Source organism: Lynx canadensis, chromosome D4 (genome assembly GCF_007474595.2).
Source record: "Lynx canadensis isolate LIC74 chromosome D4, mLynCan4.pri.v2, whole genome shotgun sequence".
In the NCBI taxonomy this organism is placed as follows: domain Eukaryota; kingdom Metazoa; phylum Chordata; class Mammalia; order Carnivora; family Felidae; genus Lynx; species Lynx canadensis.
The window spans coordinates 56,863,625-56,881,872 of NC_044315.2; the positions used below are offsets into that span (position 1 = coordinate 56,863,625).

The 18,248-nt window shown below is 38.2% G+C and overlaps 1 protein-coding gene across 1 annotated transcript in view; it reads left to right on the plus strand.

Annotated features, from left to right (window-relative positions):
* UNC13B (unc-13 homolog B) overlaps positions 1-18,248 on the plus strand; it is a 221,437-nt gene that overhangs the window by 96,352 nt on the left and 106,837 nt on the right. The window contains exon 7 of the mRNA XM_032595668.1: positions 1,514-1,571. Within this exon, the coding sequence (XP_032451559.1) occupies positions 1,514-1,571 (58 nt within the window). The remainder of the gene's footprint in view (positions 1-1,513; positions 1,572-18,248) is intronic.

Below are 18,248 nucleotides of genomic sequence, written 5' to 3' on the forward strand. Positions count from 1 at the left end.
GAGCCTTCTTAAAAAAAATGAAAAATTAAAATTACAGAATTTTCTTACTGTTAGATCTATGTACTGCCTACCAAATCATCATCATTTGTAGTGGTTCTTATTTATAAGCAAGTCCCCTTGTTACTTTGGAGTGGTGGGTTGCTTAACCTTCAAGAATTTGTGAGCATTTTTATGATTGGCAGTTTTACTATTACTATTAAATTGTTTAAGTTGTGCTTGACTTCTGATTATTCCCTATTGGAAGCAATAATGGCAGTGTCTCCCTCTGATATTTGTATCATAGTTTATTGCTTATAAAATACTTTCATATAATAGTATATTTATGTACAAAAAGTGTTTTGTATTTTGGATCCAACTACTTGAAATGCCCTGTACCACTAATACTTCTATGTAAGTTGCTGTAAACTTTTGTCTGGATTATTGCAGACAAAATTAGTCTTTGCCTCTTGTTCCCTCTGGTTCACCTCACACAGCAGCCAGAAGGATTTTTAGAGTGTAATCGAGTCCTATCCCTCTTGTGTTTAAAATTATAAGTGGCTTCCCAACACATTAAAGTCCAAACTCCTTACCATATTACACAAACTTTATCAAGACCTTTGTACATGAGGGTTACTCAAGAAATACCTGTTGAATGAATGACTCATATGTTGGCAATGTTAGAGAGCTCTGTCTTGCCCAGTACGTCAGAGCATAGTAATTAGTAGCAGAGTCAGGATGAGAACTTCGGATGTTCTATTTGCAAATTGTTGGACCAAATTATATCTTTTGAATCGAATCCTCCAGTAGGCTCTGAAGCAAGCTATTTTGCTTTTCAGACTATATACCTGTGTTAACTTGTTTATGCCTTTCTCTCCTTGTTTTGCCTTTACAAACCCTGCCCATCCTGAAGACTTGCATTTAGTTCTCCCTTTTATAGAACCTTTTTTTTTTTTTTTAAATGACTTCAGTACTCTGTTTTTTCTGATTGTGATGGTGGTGTTGGCTTGGGGAAGCTAGAATGTAAGTGGGAAGGGGACTCTAGTAGGTATTAGGTGTTGCTTTACATGCTGAAATATGTAATTCCACTTTCCACATGACCTTGTGAGGGAAAAAACACATTTTTAAAGATGAGAAAACTCAGTTTCAGAGAGGTTTTCAGTTCTCTCACCCAAATGGGGAAATCTGTACATTAGCCATAAGCCCTCTAAGGCTTCTAAACTAAGCCTTCTACAGCTGCTTGGCAGAGCATGTGCATACCCAGGTGCCCGAGGTCAGAGCAGCCTTCTGCTATCCTGCTTTAGCCTGTTACATTGGACCAGTCACATATTTCATAGTCTGGCCTATATGTCAGGATCACACGGGGAAATCAGGATGATCTGTTTCTGTTCAATAAAAATTTGACTTTAGTCATATGCTAAACTTTTTTAGATGTAGCTGTGATTGTTTTTGTTCATTTGTTTGTTTGTTTTGATTTTTTTTCCTGCTTTACTTGGGCCTCTTACCTGTTTTTTTTCTTTCTCCTTTCTGCTTCTAGTATTATATTCAAGAAGAAAGCCAGAGGAAGCCATTACCCACTGCTGCCGCCCAGTGTTGTAAGTGAGAAACTTGTCTCTGAATCTCCTTAATCACAGCTGTCAGTTCTCCAAACATGGATTTTTTTTTTTTTTTAATTGGGGAGGGTGGAGAAGTGATGTGTGTAAACAGAAGATATTCTGGAAGCACACATATTCAGGCCTATATCTTCAATGGTTATCTGACCATTGGCTTTAGGAAGAGTCCTTTTGATTATGTGTGGCTATAGGCAGGGCAGTGGTGCTCATCTTTTATCTCCATTTGCAAGCTTTTACCCCTGGAGGAATGATTTTTCCCATTTTGTCTCCTTTATCTGTTACTGTTCTTTAAAGCTCAGTTTAAATGTCATCACCCCTGGGAATTCTTCTTGCCATTTCCTCCTTCCCCCATGTCTTGCTTGGGTGTCTCACCTCTCCTTTTGGAGTACTCTGTGCACACATCCATCATATAACCCATTATATACTGTAATTTATGTTTATTTCTTTGACAACACAGTTTTTTTTTTGACAAGACGGTTTTTAAAGGCATAGACATTATTCTATTTTATATTCCTAGCCTCTTTCTCCATACCTGATACATAGTATAGTAAACCTCAATAAAGTTTGATAAACAATTGAATGAGAGAACTTGTCATTTCTCTTGAGATTAATTTACCCAGACTACAAAGATTCATTCTTGAAATGAGACCTGCATTGGCTACCTTTTCAGTTTCTCTCAAAATAGCTTGAGGAAACACTAAAGGACTGACTTGGAGTCTATTCTCTTTCAGTTTTCAACCTCTGGTGTGTGTGTGTGTGTGTGTGTGTGTGTGTGTGTGTGTGTGTGTGTGTTGTGCTTCTTTTGTGTTACTGTAGTTTTTTTCTGAACCAGATGCCAAACTCTTAACAACTCCTGGTTGAAAGCAGTGGTTAAAGTAATATTTCTAATAAGAAAAACCATACTAAGTAACATATTTTGAGGTCTTAGAGTATGCCAGATGCTGCTATAAGAGCTAAAATGTACTATCTTATTTAATCTTCACAGTAACCCTAAGACATAGGTTTTTACTGTTGTCCCATTTCAGATTAGGAATTACATACCCAAAAATACACATATTTTCTGAATCATTTGGATATAATCTTCAGACTTCATGACACATCAGCATTGTATCTTCTTAGAGCTAGGACAGTCTATATAACCAGAATACCATGATTAGAATCAAGAAATTTAACACTCACACAATAATATTATCTAATATATAGTGCAAATTAAGAATTCCCCTGTTGTCCCCCAAATATTTTTATAGCTGTTCCCCGCCCCCCCCACACACACTGTATGATCCAGTCAAGAATCACACATTTTATTTGGTTGTCCTGATTCTTTAATATCCATTAATAATCATAAAAAATAATTTTTTGCCTTTTTGGTTGTTTATATTACTGGTATTTTTTTTCCAATTAGAAAATCATTTGATTCACCAGTTGAATTTTTGAAAGTTTATCCTAAGTAATTGAGAAGGAGACAAAGATTTGTGTACAAAAATATTGATTATGAAATTATTTAAATAACAAAACTTGAAAATGACTATAGTTAAACAGTAAATGATCATAAGATTGAATATTATGCATTTATTTAAAATTATGCTTTGAATAATAAAAAGGACATTTTAATGAAAGTTTAAGCTAAAAAGTATATAAAATTGGGGTGTCTGGATGGCTCAGATGGAACAACATGTGACTCTTGATCTCAGAGTTGTGAGTTCAAGCCCCATGTTGGGTGTAGAAGTGACTTGAAAATAAAATCTAAAAAAAAAAAGTATATAAAACTTTGTGTGTATGTGTAATTTAAGGCTTCTTGCTATGGATTGAATTGCACATTACCAAAATTCATACATTGAAGCCCTAGCTCCTGTATGACTCTCTTTGGAGATTGGGCCTCTGAGGAGGTGATAAAGGTTAATGAGATCATAAGAATGAGGCCCTAATCTGATAGAGTCTGTACCCTTATAAGAGAAAAGGGCAACAGAGCTCTCTGTGTGAGGACATAAGAAGCTGGCTATCTGCTAGCTGGGAAGAGAACCTTCACTAGGAATCAAATCATCTGGCACCTTGATCTTGGACTTCCCAACCTCCAAAACTGGAATACAAATTTCTGTTAAGTCTACCCATTCTATGGTATTTTGTTATGGCAGCCTGAGCAGGTTAATAGAGATATTGGTTCCTAGAGGTGGGGTGCTGCTGTAAACAAATACCTAAAAATGAAGAAGTGGCTTTGAAGCCGGGTGATGGTAAAACCTGGAAGAATTTTCCAGCGCTTACTAGAAAAAGGCAAGATTGCTGTGAAGGGACTGTTGGCAGAAATAAGGATATCGAAGGCCATTCTGGAGTAGTCTCAGATGGAATAAGGAACAGTTTATTGGAAACTGGAAGAAAGGCAATCCTGGTTACAAACTGGCAATAAACTTGGCTAAATTGTTGTGTTTGTGAAAGATAAAAATTTGTAAGGGGATTTCTAAGCAAAGTATTGAAGATGTGGCTTGGGTCTTGCTTACTGCCTATAGTAAAATGAGAGAGGAGAGAGTTGAATTGAAGAAGGAATTGTTAAGTAAAAAGGAACCATAATTTAGTTCCTTAGCCAATTTGTATTGTAAAAAATGAGAAAGTTTGTTTTGAAGAGAACAATAAAGAGATCGTGGGTTTGGTCTATGGATTAACCACCAAACTCAGCAGTATCTAGAAGTAGAAATGGGATATCAGCAGAGACACTGCCAGTTTCAACTAATTGGGATGAAGAAAGAGGGAGGCAGTGAAGACTGTTAGACTTCTTGGATTCTACAGGATCAGACCATGGTATTGTTTGGCTGTGAACATGTGCTTTTTCGGGGGCGCCTGGGTGGCGCAGTCGGTTAAGCGTCCGACTTCAGCCAGGTCACGATCTCGCGGTCCGTGAGTTCGAGCCCCGCGTCGGGCTCTGGGCTGATGGCTCAGAGCCTGGAGCCTGTTTCCGATTCTGTGTCTCCCTCTCTCTCTGCCCCTCCCCCGTTCATGCTCTGTCTCTCTCTGTCCCAAAAAATAAAAAATAAAAAAAAAAAAACAAAAAACGTTGAACATGTGCTTTTTCTTGAGGAAAGGGAAGAATGACCTGGAAGGTGATTGATTCAGAGATTATCAGGGCTGCCACTCTCAGCACAGGCCCAAAGGGCAATTACTGCTGTTTCCTTCTGTTTCAGAGGGATAGAGCAATGCAGAAAGCCATGGGGCAGGTCTATCCTTTAGAGCTGTGGAGGTGCTGCCACCCCAGTGGGATGTCAAAACAAAGAGAATTATTCTACAGCCTTAAGATCTAATATAATTTGCCTTGCTAGGTTTTGGACTTACTTGGGATCCATTACCTTTTCCATCTTTCCTTTTTCTTTCTTGTAGAATGGGAATCTCTCTCTTATGCATGCCCACCATTGTATTTTGGGAACACAGAACTTGTTTGGTTTCACAGGTTCATAGCTGGAGAGGAGTTTTGCCTCAGGATGAATCATACGTGGAGTCTCATTCGTATCTACCTAGTTGATATTTACGTGATACTTTGGACTTTGGACTTTAGACTTCAGAGTTGGAGTTAAGACTTGTGGGGCTGATGGGATGGAAAAAATGTATTTTGCATGCAATAGAGACATGAATTTGGGGGGGGTCAGAGGTGGAATGCTGTGGGCTGAATTGTGTTCCCCCAGTGTGATTGTATTTAGAGATAGAACATGTGAGAAGATGTTAAATGAAGTCATTGGGGGGCCTTAATCTAATAGGGCTGGTGCCCTTTTAAAAAGAGGAAGAGACACCAGAGCTCTCTCTGCTATGTGAGGACACAGAAAGAAGGTGGCCATTTGCAAGGTAGGAGAGGTCTCACTAGAAATCAAACCCTCCAGAACCTTGATCTTTGACTTTTCAGCCTCCAGAAACTGTGAGAAAATAAGTTTCTACTGTTTAAGCACCTAGTTTATGACATTTTGTTATGGCAGCCCAAGCAGATTAATACATGTATATAAATGTATTTATACAATTAGAGTGAAAATATCTGGAAATAGAAGCACCAGAATATTAATCAAATTTGTTTCTGATATGGGGAATTGACTTTTTTTTTTTTATTCTTCTAGTTTTAATGTAAAAGAAATCAATGTGTAGTTCCAAATGAAATCCTAGCAGGGATTATTTTGAAGGATTATTTTGAAGGATTCAAAAACTTAACTATAACACTTATATGGTACTATTTTTTTTTCTTCTTCTTTTAATTTAGTATAATTAACACACAGTATTATGTTAGTTTCAGGTATACAGTATAGTGATTCAGCAATCCTTTATATTACTCAGTGCTCATCATGATAAGTGTATTCTTAATGTCCTTTACTTGTTTCACCTCTTTCCCTACCTCCACCCCTCTGGTAACCACCAGTTTGTCCTCTGCATTTAAGAATCTGTTTTTTGTTTGTCTCTTTTTCTTGGTTCATTTTGTTTTTTAAATTCCATATATGAGTAAAATCATATGGCATTTGTCTTTCTCTGACTGACTTATTTCACTCAGCATTATATCCTCTAGATCCATCCATGTTAATGCAAATGGCAAGATTTCATTCCTTTTTATGACTAATATCCCATTATGTTTGTGTACCACATCTTCTTTATTCATCTATGGGATTATGACTTTAAAAAAATTTTTTTAATGTTTATTTTTGAGAAAGAGAGAGGGAGGGAGGGAGGGTGGGGCAGAGAGAGAGGGAGACACAGAATCTGCAGCAGGCTGTAGGCTCTGAGCTGTCAGCACAGAGCCCGACTTGGGGCTCAAACTTGTGAACCGTGAGCTGAAGTCGGATGCTTAACTGACTGAGCCACACAGGCACCCCTGGGATTATGACTTTTTAATCCCCTTTTGCACCTTACATTTTCTAAGTATATTTAATGATGTACCACCATTTTTTTTTTTTTTTTAAGTAATCACTGCACCCACTGTGGGGTTTGAACTCATGACCCTGAGATCAGGAGACACATACTCTGACTGAGCTAGCCAGGTGCCTCCAACAATGTACTACTTTTAATAGGTAAGATTTATTAAGAGTAATGGAATAATTGAGTAATTGTTCTAGATCTGGGTTTGCTCCTATCTCTCTGAGTGACTTTAGAAGTCTTTTTACTGTCTACTTCAGTTTCTTGATGTATAGAAGGGGAGAGTTGGTCTAAATGGTCTCTAGGTTTCTTTTAGCTGTTGTATCATATGACCCTATAACTTCCTAGTCCTGAGATGGCTTCACATGGATGGTCCTGCACTACCCTTTCTTTCAGGGTCAGTTATCTGCAGTTACTTTTGAGATGTCTTCAGAATATTTTCAGAAATGACTGCTCCTCTAAAGGAGCCTTTAGTCTTCACTTTGATTTGAAGGTTTCTCTGGTCCCAATTATTTGGATCTACTCTTAAAAGTGATAGAATTATTTAGAACTATTGGGGTAAACTATATACTTCCCAGTGTTTTCTTTGGGGGCAAACCTTTCTGATGGTGAATTTAATATCCAGTAATAACATTCTGCTCTCACTTTTATCTTAGGATGTTTTAGTCTCCTTTGGTAACTGTGATATATGATATATTAGAAGGTAATTATTATATGCCTATGTTTTTTATCCCATCTATTATTGCCAGTTCAAGCAACTAGGCTGTCTTGTGCCCATTACTTCAGGGACAGATATGGAAGGCAAAGAGCAGAATAAATGGTCTTCTTGGCTTTAGTTTCCTAAAAGCTAGAAAGAGAATATTCTGGAGAATGTGCAAAATGTTTTAGATGAATATTATAGGAGGAAGGAGAGCTTCACTCTAGTCTGCCTATTTCTGACTAAGGAAAGATTTCCTTGATTTGAGTGACAGGAGAGAGATGCAAGGAAAATGAAAGATAGTCACCAGAGTAGGCATATTGGGACTTCGTCTTACATTCTGGGTTAGAGTTCTGGTTAACAGTAGGACCCCAAAGAGGGAATGGCTTGGGGCGCTTGGCTGACTCAGTTGGTGGAATATGTGACTCTTGATCTCAGGGTCATGAGTTCAAGCCCCCAAGTTGGGCATAGAGCTTACATGAACAAAACAAACAAACAAAAAAGGAAATGGCTTGGTGCTGTGTCTGGGCAGATGGGCCATCATGGAGATTTTTGTGTTCCAGTAAGTTGCACATGCTGTGAATGAATCCTAGGCTCTCTAGAAGTAGCAAAGTGGGACTCTGGTCCTAGTGGAGCCACTTGGGCAGGATTAAGAGAAGTCTTAGAAGTGTTCTCTGTGGGGGTGCCTGGGTGGCTTACTCTGTTAAGCATCTGACTTCAGCTCAGGTCATGATCTCATGGCTCGTGGGTGTGAGCCCCAAGTCAGGCTCTGTGCTGACAGCTCAGAGCCTGGATCCTGCTTCAGATTTTGTCTCCCTCTCTCTGTACCTCCCCTGCTTGCACTCTTTCTCTCTCAAAAAATAAACAAACATTAAAAAAATTTAAAAAAAAAGTGTTCTCTGTGTACCAATGATCAAGAACTAGAGAAGATCTAGGATATTTCAGTGAATGCCAGTACACAAAGACATATCTGTGCCATAAGCAGTTACTTAACTGCAGTGTCTTATTTTCACACTAAGTCAGTTGTTAGGATTGGTGGCAGACACCCTCAGATGCATGTTTTTTGCATGCTTGAACCTCCTGCTTACTTTTGCAGATCTTATGTACATGGCAGCTTTTTAATATTTGAGTAATTTTTGTTCGATTTATTGAGATATTCTGAGGCTGTGCAGTTTGGTCTGCATATTAGATACAAATCTCATGTGCAACAAATGGTATGATGTGAATATTTACCTTAGCCACAGGGCTAAACATAATAGGAAGTTGGTGTGGAGAGAGAAACTGGTTTATTCCTTCTCCAAATGTGTTTAAATTTTCTGTGATATTCAAACTTCATTCTTTAGTAAGGATATTTCTACCTATGTCTTGTCAAAGAATGAAGCAGCACACCATGTTGTCACACAAAACAGTTTTAGGACTACTAAGTTCTACAACTTTCTGCTATTTTCAATTTTTATACATGTCTGGCTGTTACAATCCCCGCCCCCCTCCCCGCTATATTATCAATGATGGTATTGCTGGCTGCAATTGAGAAGTGAATCAAAAAGTGATTTAGTATCTGGCAAGGATTTGATGAGATGATTACTCACATACTCTGCTAGGGTGTCTAAATTAGCACAACCTTTCTAACTCAGTAATTTTACTTCTAGGAGATATTCAAGGAAAGTAACTTGATGCAAAGGAACACTTATGTTTAGATTTTAATTATAGTGGAGAAAAAAATGCAAAAATATTGGAAGAATGGATAATTGTGGCATCTCCATGTAATGGAGTACTATGCTTTTAAATCGTTTAAGATACAGCAGACATTTATGTGAATAAGTTTTAAAAAGGAGGATTCTTAGGTAATTAAATATCTCAATTATCTAAAAAATTGTTTACACATAAACATAGGAAAAAAGCTTCCAAGGAAATACAGCTCTGATAGTGGCTCTGAGTGGTAGGAATATAGGAAAGTTTTATTTTTGTTTTTATTTTTTTTGTACTTGAGGATTTTCTCCAAATGCATTTGGTGTATGATAATTACAGAAACAATAAGTATTAAAAATGGTCCCAGGCCTGACAATGTGGAGGCAAGTCATGTAGATTTACTTTTTCAGTTTGGATTTGAGACTCTATTGAACAATAGTTGGTTGTTGAGGTTGACACATTTTAGTTTAATAATACCAGTGATTTCTTGATTGAGAGTGCTAAGTGGTTCTTAAAGTTTCAATGTCTCTTTTATTGGTGATATCCCTAAGGTCTCTCCTAATCAGTTACTATATCTGAAATAAAAAGGGTTTGGGGTCTTTTGTTTTTATTTGTACTAGGACCTTGAAGATGGCTTGAAGTTTTGAGATATAGCCCACCATTGGTGTTTGAGAGATTTCTCTGATTGTCTGTGAAGGGTGTGTTTCACTGGTCTTGTTACAGTATTTATTATAAATAGTGACATATCATATTATAAACCAAAATTCCCTGGGAATGAATCAGTCTTTTAAATTAGTAAAATAGGGCATAACTCAACATATTGTTTAAAATTTTTCTTAAAGTATGATTCAGAAGAGTTGGGTGTGAGTCAGGTCCATAAATACCAGTGACCAAACATTGAGAAGTATTGTCAGTTAATACGCAGGTTGGCTACCAAGTGGTGACATCTTACTTGACTACCACTAACTGCAAAAGGATTTTTTTTTTACCAACATATCCAAAAGAGACAGGTTTGTATAAAATGACTTACCCTTCAACTTTTTGTTATATTTGCTGATCTATCATGCTGATATTATTGATTCTTTGACAGGAAGCTAGAGGTGTTCAGTGTTTCCCACTACTGTTAAGCCATCATGTCTGACATGCATATATCTACTCTCTACTACATTCACATAATCCTCTTATATACCCCTATTGTTCTCGGTTTCCATCTAAAATTGTCTACTGCCATGCTATGGCTTTTTTTCTAATATTCTATCTTTTGAGGGAGGCAGAGAAATGGGCCATTCTATACATGTAACCAGTTATTCCCCATCTGGAAGATTAGATTCCTGTGCACTGTACAGATGATAGTATAATTCCTTGACCAAAATCAACCAAACACAAAACTCTGAGCAGATACTGCCAATACTGCTCTTAATCCTATTTCTCCACCTACCATAAACAAGACTAACTTTAAGTTTATGGGGTATTATGGTTGCCTCCTGATAGGGGCCAGGACTTGTTTTCCTAGTCGGGAGATGGTGGATTCTAGTAGCCAGGAAATTTTATCTGTTTCTGATTAAGAATCCCTTTCTTCCATTTTGGATCCACCCCGTGCCAGAAGGAGTGGACCCAATTGGCAAGTACATACTGCATCAAGGTATGATCATATAGACTATGAGACTACCACTCCAGCATTTTATTTATTTATTTTTAAATGTTTATTTTATATTTTTGAGAGAGAGAGAGAGAGAGAGAGAGGCAGAAAGAGAGGGAGAGCGAGAATCCCAAGCAGGCTCTGTGCTGTCAGCACAGAGCCCGACATGGGGCTTGATCTCACAAACCATGAGATCACGACCTGAGCTGAAAACAAGAGTCAGATGCTTAACTGACTAACCCACCCAGGTGCCCCATTACCCCCAGTATTTTATACCAGAGGACACCAACTTGAGAGGACTTGGCATTTCCTGACCATCAGAGCTAACCACTTTGCACAGCTCTAGATAAAAAGGAAGCTTGGCTGGCATCAGATCCTGTGGCCTATTCTCCAGTAATTTTCTTTCCTGTATTACTATTTCCAGATGAGGATAGCCACCGTGCTGATAGCCCCTGCCTATCAGGAGACCTAATTCTTAGAGAACTTTGTGGCTTCACAGTCTGAACTAGGGCTAGCATCCTTGTAGGAGTATATACTGGATGAATCCATTTTCCAACAGTGTCTTGAAGAGATCTAGAATCCCTCACTGTAACTTTTGAAGCGACAGAAAACACCGTGTCCTCTATATCCTTTTGCAGTCAGTGCTATGTTGCTGTTGCATGGCAGTCACCTTCAAAACATTCTATGATCTACTAGGACTTTTGATAGCCTTCTTAAACAGTTCCCTGCCCTGAAATTGGGTAATAGGTACCCAAGATAGTCCTGGGAGACCTGAGAAATTACTGAACTCTTGTATCCCAGGTTCCTCAGGGACACTGTCACCTTGGATTTAATTACAAATATGTCCACTCCTCAAAGCCATAATACTTACACTGTCATTTAAATTCAAGTCCTGTTAAGTGGGCTATGTAGTCCCTGTACCAGCTGGCTTTTAGCTCCATCCATTGTAGTGCAACCTCATAAAAGAGATGTTCTAGCTCCTTAACTTTCCTAGTCACTTTTTGTCCTAATGTGGCTTTAAGTACATGACATGAATTTTGAGGGTTCTGTTCAATGCCCTCAATGTCAAAATTTGGTCTCATTAAAAGTTGTGCAGTGTATTGCTTTCCTTGTTATAAATCTTGGTGGCCACTTTGCATGGTATTGTGAAGAAAGCAGACCAGAGTTTTTTTTATTTTTGTATTTTTTGTATTTTTTTGTTCAGGTCTTCCCAGCATTTATCTTCTTTTGTGTCACTTCTTAGGGAGTGGGTGAACTGGGGATAAAACCTTGGTCTGTTTGTCTCTTTTTTTTTTTTTTTTTTTTATATATATGAAATTTATTGACAAATTGGTTTCCATACAACACCCAGTGCTCATCCCAAAAGGTGCCCTCCTCAATACCCATCACCCACCCTCCCCTCCCTCCCACCCCCCATCAACCCTCAGTTTGTTCTCAGTTTTTTTTTTTTTAATTTTTTTTTTCAACGTTATTTATTTTTGGGACAGAGAGAGACAGAGCATGAACGGGGGAGGGGCAGAGAGAGAGGGAGACACAGAATCGGAAACAGGCTCCAGGCTCTGAGCCATCAGCCCAGAGCCTGACGCGGGGCTCGAACTCACGGACCGCGAGATCGTGACCGCGAGTCGGACGCTTAACCGACTGCGCCACCCAGGCGCCCCGGTAATGCGTTTTATAACAGGACTCAATTTTTTTTCTTTCTTTCTTTCTTTCTTTCTTTCTTTCTTCTTTCTTTCTTTCTTTCTTTCTTTCTTTCCTTCCTGTCCTTCTTCCTTCCTTCCTTCCTTCCTTCCTTCCTTCCTTCCTTCCTTTCTCTTTCTCTTTCTCTGTCTCTTTCTCTTTCTCTTGCTCTCTTTCTTTCTCTCTTTCTCTTTCTCTCTCTCTCTCTCTCTCTCTCTCTCTCTCTCTCTCTTTCTCTTTCTCTTTCTTTTTCTCTTTCTCTTTCTTTCTTTGAGTGTGTTGTAGGGGCACCTGGGTGACTCAGGCAACTGAGCATCTGACTTTGGCTTGGGTCATGATCTCACTGTTCGTGAGTTCGAGCCCCGTATCAGGCTCACTGCTGTCAGTGCAGAGCCTGTTTGGGATTCTCTCTCTCCCTCTCTCTCTCTGTGCCCCTCCTCCACTTGTGCGCAAGCACACGTGCTCTCTTTCTCTAAAATAAAACATTTAAAAAATTTTTGAAATTCATCCATTTTGTTGAGTGTATCAGTAATGCATTTCCTTTTATTACTAAGTAGTATTCTATCATGGATATACTACATTTTGTTATTGATTTACCTATTGCTAGGCATTTGGGTTGTTTCTGGTTATTGTGAATAATATGAACATTTTCATGATCATATGTTTTAATTTTTCTTGGTTAAATATCTAGAAGTGGAATGGCTGGATCATATGGGTAGATGTGTGTTTAACTTTTTCAGGAATAGGCAGATGGTTTTTGTTTTGATAATAGAGACACTGTATTAGAGTCATTGAGCATTGTTTAAGGAAAATTGTTTAAGTGGAACTTAAGAATGGGTACCAACTAAATAAGGGAGAAGAGGGAACATTTACTGAGTAATTATCATTCGTCTGGCACATGGAGCTAAATGCTACATACTTGATTTTCAATTTTTATGCAAATTTGAGAGGTGTTATTACTATTCATTTTTTATAGGTGATGAATAGAAGGGCAGAGAAGTTAAGCAGCCTAAGATCACACAGTTAGTAAGTGATGGCTTTAAACCTAGGTTTATCTGGCTCCAAAACTCAAAACCCATTCTATTAAATCAGCAAGGAGTGGAAACGAAGGACATTCTGGCTTCAGAAGTTGAAGGACAAATAGGGGAAATCAGGCTCATTCCTTTATCTCCCAAGTGTGGCAAGCATAGGAACTGTGACAATACCTGTTTGCCAGTTAACAAAGACTTTGTTCTGGGGGAATGGTGGACAGTGAGATTTGATATTTATTTGGTATCAGATAATAGAGGGCTTTAAAAGCCGTGAAGATAAATATACTCTTTTATAGATAGTGAGCAGTTACAAATTATCAAAACGGTAACGATGTGATCAGAAACTGGATTTAGGAAAATTAGTTGTCATCTGCTGGGTTGATTGAATGGGACAGGTCAGAAGGTCACAAGTCCAGCAATAATCTGCAATAATTCAGGCATGAGGTAATGGATTCCTCGATAAGGACTGAGAAACTATGAAGAAGGGACAGTAAGAAGGAGACCTCAGAGTGGAATTAACTATTAAGCTTATTAACAGGCTGGACACGGGAGATAAAGTAGAGAGGAATTTTTGGAATGGTTTTGTGGTTTCTGGCTTGGAAGTGCCAGGAGTTCAGTGGTTTGGGGCTTGAGGTACACTTGGTAATGCTAATCTGCACAGAGCTCATAACATTATAAATACAATGTCATTGCCAATAGAGGCTCAGACTGCCTAACTCTTAGCATCAGGAGCCACTGAACTGCAGGGTAATTGGTTATTCACGTGTTAAGTATGTGAACTGAAGAGGTTTAAGGCTCTAGGGAGGTGGGAAACATTAGCATGCTCATTAAAATTGTCAGTTTGGCACATATTTGTTATGTGTGAATGCCCAATTTGAGAATGTTGCTGGTTTTAGAAGAGGCTCTTGGTGTACTTAGTTTTTTCTGTAACATATTTGGCCACTGTCTGTTCCCTGCTTGCTTCCTTTTTTGCATCCTGTGATAAGCAGTATCTTCCACCATGCTCACATTCAGTGTTTTACTGTATGAATTGTGGAATCTCTTGATGTCTCCTTATTCTATTGTATGTGCTTCCATTTTCTTCTAAACAGTCTATACTCCAGCTTTCACTCATTAACATTTCTATTAAAGTTTTTAGTAACTTCTTTATTTCTAAATCCAGTAGGCCTTTTTCAGTTTCTTCCTCCCTCCCTCCCTCCCTCCCTCCCTCCCTCTCTCTCTCTCTCTCTCTCTCTCTCTCTTTCTTTCTTTCTTTCTTTCTTTCTTTCTTTCTTTCTTTCTTTCTTTCTTTCTTTCTTTCTTTCTTTCTTTCTTTCTCTCCTGTAGCACTTAACACTTATTGATCACTGCTTTCTTGAAACCTTGCTTTTGTTTTTGGTTTTTTTTTCTGATTCAGAGATGATACGGCCCTGGTTTTCTTCCTCTCTGGCTTCTTCACACCCTCCTTCATGGACTCTTCCTTTTTGTTTTTTTAAAGTCAGTTTTATTAAGGTATAATTTACATAGAGTAAAAATCTCCCTCATAGTGTCCAGTACTATGTTTGTCAAAACACAAGCACATACAGTCTTATAACCATAACCATAGTTAAGATATAAAGCAGTTCCATCAACCTTAAAAGTTTTCTAAACCCCTTTGGTAGTCAACCACTTCCACTCCTGGCCCATGCAAACCCTCATTTGTTTTCTGCCCTTGTTGTATTGCCTTTTCCAGAAAATTATATAAGAATAATGTAGTATGTAGCTTTTTTTGTCTTTTGGTTTTTTTGTTTCATTTATCATACTGCATTAGAGATTCATCTGTGTGTTTCTGTTCATGCTTTTTGTTCCTGAATAGTACTCAATTATATGGATATACCATGATCTGTTTATCAAATGGATATTTATAGTTATTAGTGAATATGAATTAAGCAACTGTGAACATTCATGTATAGGGTTTTATGTGAACATGTTTTTATTTTTCTTGGGTGAATACATATGAGAGGGTTGCTGGGTTCTTTGGTATGTATATAACTTAGTAAGAAATGCCAAGATTTTCCAAAGTGACCTACCACTTTGCATTCTTGCCAACCATGTATGAGAATGCCAGTGTCTTCACAGCGTCACCAACACTTTGTTTTGTTCTTTGTTTCTTCCCTTCCCTTCTTTGTCTGCTTTTTAAACGTGGCTGTTCTGTAGGTTCCCCTCACCCCTTTGTACAGCCTCCCCCCCTTATCCTGCATTCTGCCTCATTGTTCTTATATACTGACATTTTAATTTTTATACATGATTTACACCTATTTGTTGAGCTGCTATTTTGTGCCAGGCACTAAGGGTACAGCAAGGAACAAAGCAGAAAAATCTGTTTTCATGGCAGTTTGTATTCTGAAAACTTAGAACTCCACATATCTTTCCTCAGCTCCACAACCATGTATCCATCTGTCTCCCAGACATATTCATTTGAGATAGCACATAAATACCTCAAAGCCAATAATCTAACACTGAATTCATCATCTCCTTCAACTTGCCCCTCTCTTGTATTTCTCTTCTTAATGAATGATGCCATACCCACCCAGTAGCTCAAGCTAAAAAGCTGGGCGGTATTACTTAGGTTTTACTCTCCTCACTTCCCACATTCAATACTTATTAAACCCAATATATTTTATGTCACAAATGTACCCACTCTCTCCACTCCCTCTGCCACTTTCCTAGTTTAAGCCATCATCAGGCCAGTATAGTAGCTTCCTTACCAGCCTTCCTGACACCAGTCTCCAGTCCACCTACCCTACAAACTTTTGGCCATACTGCACCACCACCACTCTCTTTCTAAAATGACAAATCTGATTCTGTCTGTCCCGTGCTTAATACCATATTATTTCATTCTTATGTGGAATTTAAGAAACAAGCAAATGAACAAAGGAAACATAAAGAGACAAACTGGAAAACAGACTGTCAACCGTAGAGAACAGATTACCAGAGGGGAACAGGGTGAGGGGGCAGGAGAAATAGGTGAAGAGGATTAAGAGTATACTTACCATGATGAGCACTGAGTAATGTATAGAATTGTTGAATCACTATATTGTACCCCTGAAACCAATATAACACTGAATGTTAACTGTACTGGAATTGAAAAAAGAAAAAGGCTGTGACAGCTCTGCATTAACCTCCAGATAATTCCAATTTCCTAACATTATTAAATTTCTAAATATTACCTGGGACCTCCTTTGATTAGGTTCTTATATAACCCTGTAGCCTCCTATTCAGATATGCTAGAACTGTTTTCAGGTTCACCGAATATACTTTTGCATGTATAATTTCCATTTCCTGGAATAATCCCTTACCCCCTTTATTGGTACTTATGCCTAGCAAAACCTAACAATCCTCAGTATTGTTCTACTGGCTAGTGAGATGTTTTAGTGCATTTTTGGAGTGGGAAAGGAAACTTGCCCACTTAAACTGATGTTGTTTCTCTTATAATGGTACCACTCTCAGGTGACAATAGGGAACTAGTTGGTCAGAGAGCATAACTTATTTTCATGGCTTAGGGTTGGACCTTGTAGATGGCATCAAATCATTCATTTGGTTTAGTCATATAATAGACATTTATCGAGCACCTACTGTGTCCAGGAAACTGCTATGCAGTGCTGTGGTACATTCAAGGATGAGGCAGTGTCCTTCAATGAGAGGCTTCTTTGGGTCCAGAGTTTCAGGAGAAATAGCATTGTCACTTGCTTGGAGCAATCTAGGGTGATAGGCATGTTCTGAAGTTCTGTGATTATTTTTCAGTTTTTTTTTTTTTTTTTTTTTTAAGAAGCAAGGTAATTATTCACAGTTGTTATGGCAACAGTGGTACAGCCTGGAAGAATTTTCTTTTAGACCCCTTCTTTCCCTGTGTTTAGAGTGTAAGTAAATTATTAAAACAAAAAATGTCACAGTAAACCAACGTATCCTTTTTGAGGGGTGAAAAGAAGGGAAGAAAGTAAGTATAGGAAGAAAACTGACTCTCAGTGTATAGTTAAATTAAATAGACTGTGACTGATTAGTAGTAGTCCCATATGCCCAGGATTGCGAGTTGGCTCAGGTAATGAAACCATCCTGTTTTGACGTCATTCAGTGCTTCCAGAATTTTGAGTCTTAACCGCAAATTTTCAAGGGAACTGCACCTTTAGAACTCTGAGGACTTTCTAACCCAGACGTTGACAGTCCCTCAGCAGATATTAGGGTTGTCAGTGTGTGCACCCTCCTGCTACCTATTTATTAGGAACTTATAAGTCAAGCAAAAACTTGGCAACATGACAAAACAACAAGAAATGCCCATTGCTTGCCCTGTTCCAGGGACCTGTGCTAGGTACTTTACGTGGATTTTCTCTTATAATCTTTCAGTAACCAACGAGACTCATACTATTCTCATATTACCTGGAGGAAATATCTGTAATAACTTCTTCAAGGCCATATAGCCAGTAGTGGCAGAGCTTAAAAGAACTTAGTTTTGGCTTGAGTACTCATATTCTTAATTATGAAGCTAAATTACTCCTTGTTTCTTGGGATAAAGGCCTATTTTTAGTGATTGTGTTCTCATGCACACACATGCATCACATTAGTTGCCTCAAATTCAATTTTGAGTGTGAAATAGGATTTAAATGTAATTAACATTGAATTTTTTTTATTCTGAAAAATGAATAGAAAATGTTCAGTTTTCTCTTGTCATTCAAAGCTCCTGTGTTTTAATGGATTTTATTAAATTCTATAGGCAGTTGAGAAAAAAAGTGGCTCTCTCTGAGCACCCAAAGGGCTACAGTGTTTCATTACATTTTGGAAGATTAGAGGTTAATGCCATTCTTTGGCCTTTTAAAGAGCGTCAAAATTAGACATCATTGCTCCCAGACAAGGGAATCACTCTCTTCCACTGTGTTAGGTCTGAGATTCTCAGGGATATACTGTGGTGGTCTCAGATTTGGCAAACATCAAGACAAGGAAGGATTTCTTAGAGACAGGTTGAATTTTTGTTATTTTGAATAAGGAAGGTTATATATGCTCCTAAATGATGATGTTCTGAGACCTAGGCCAGAAGGAGGTTT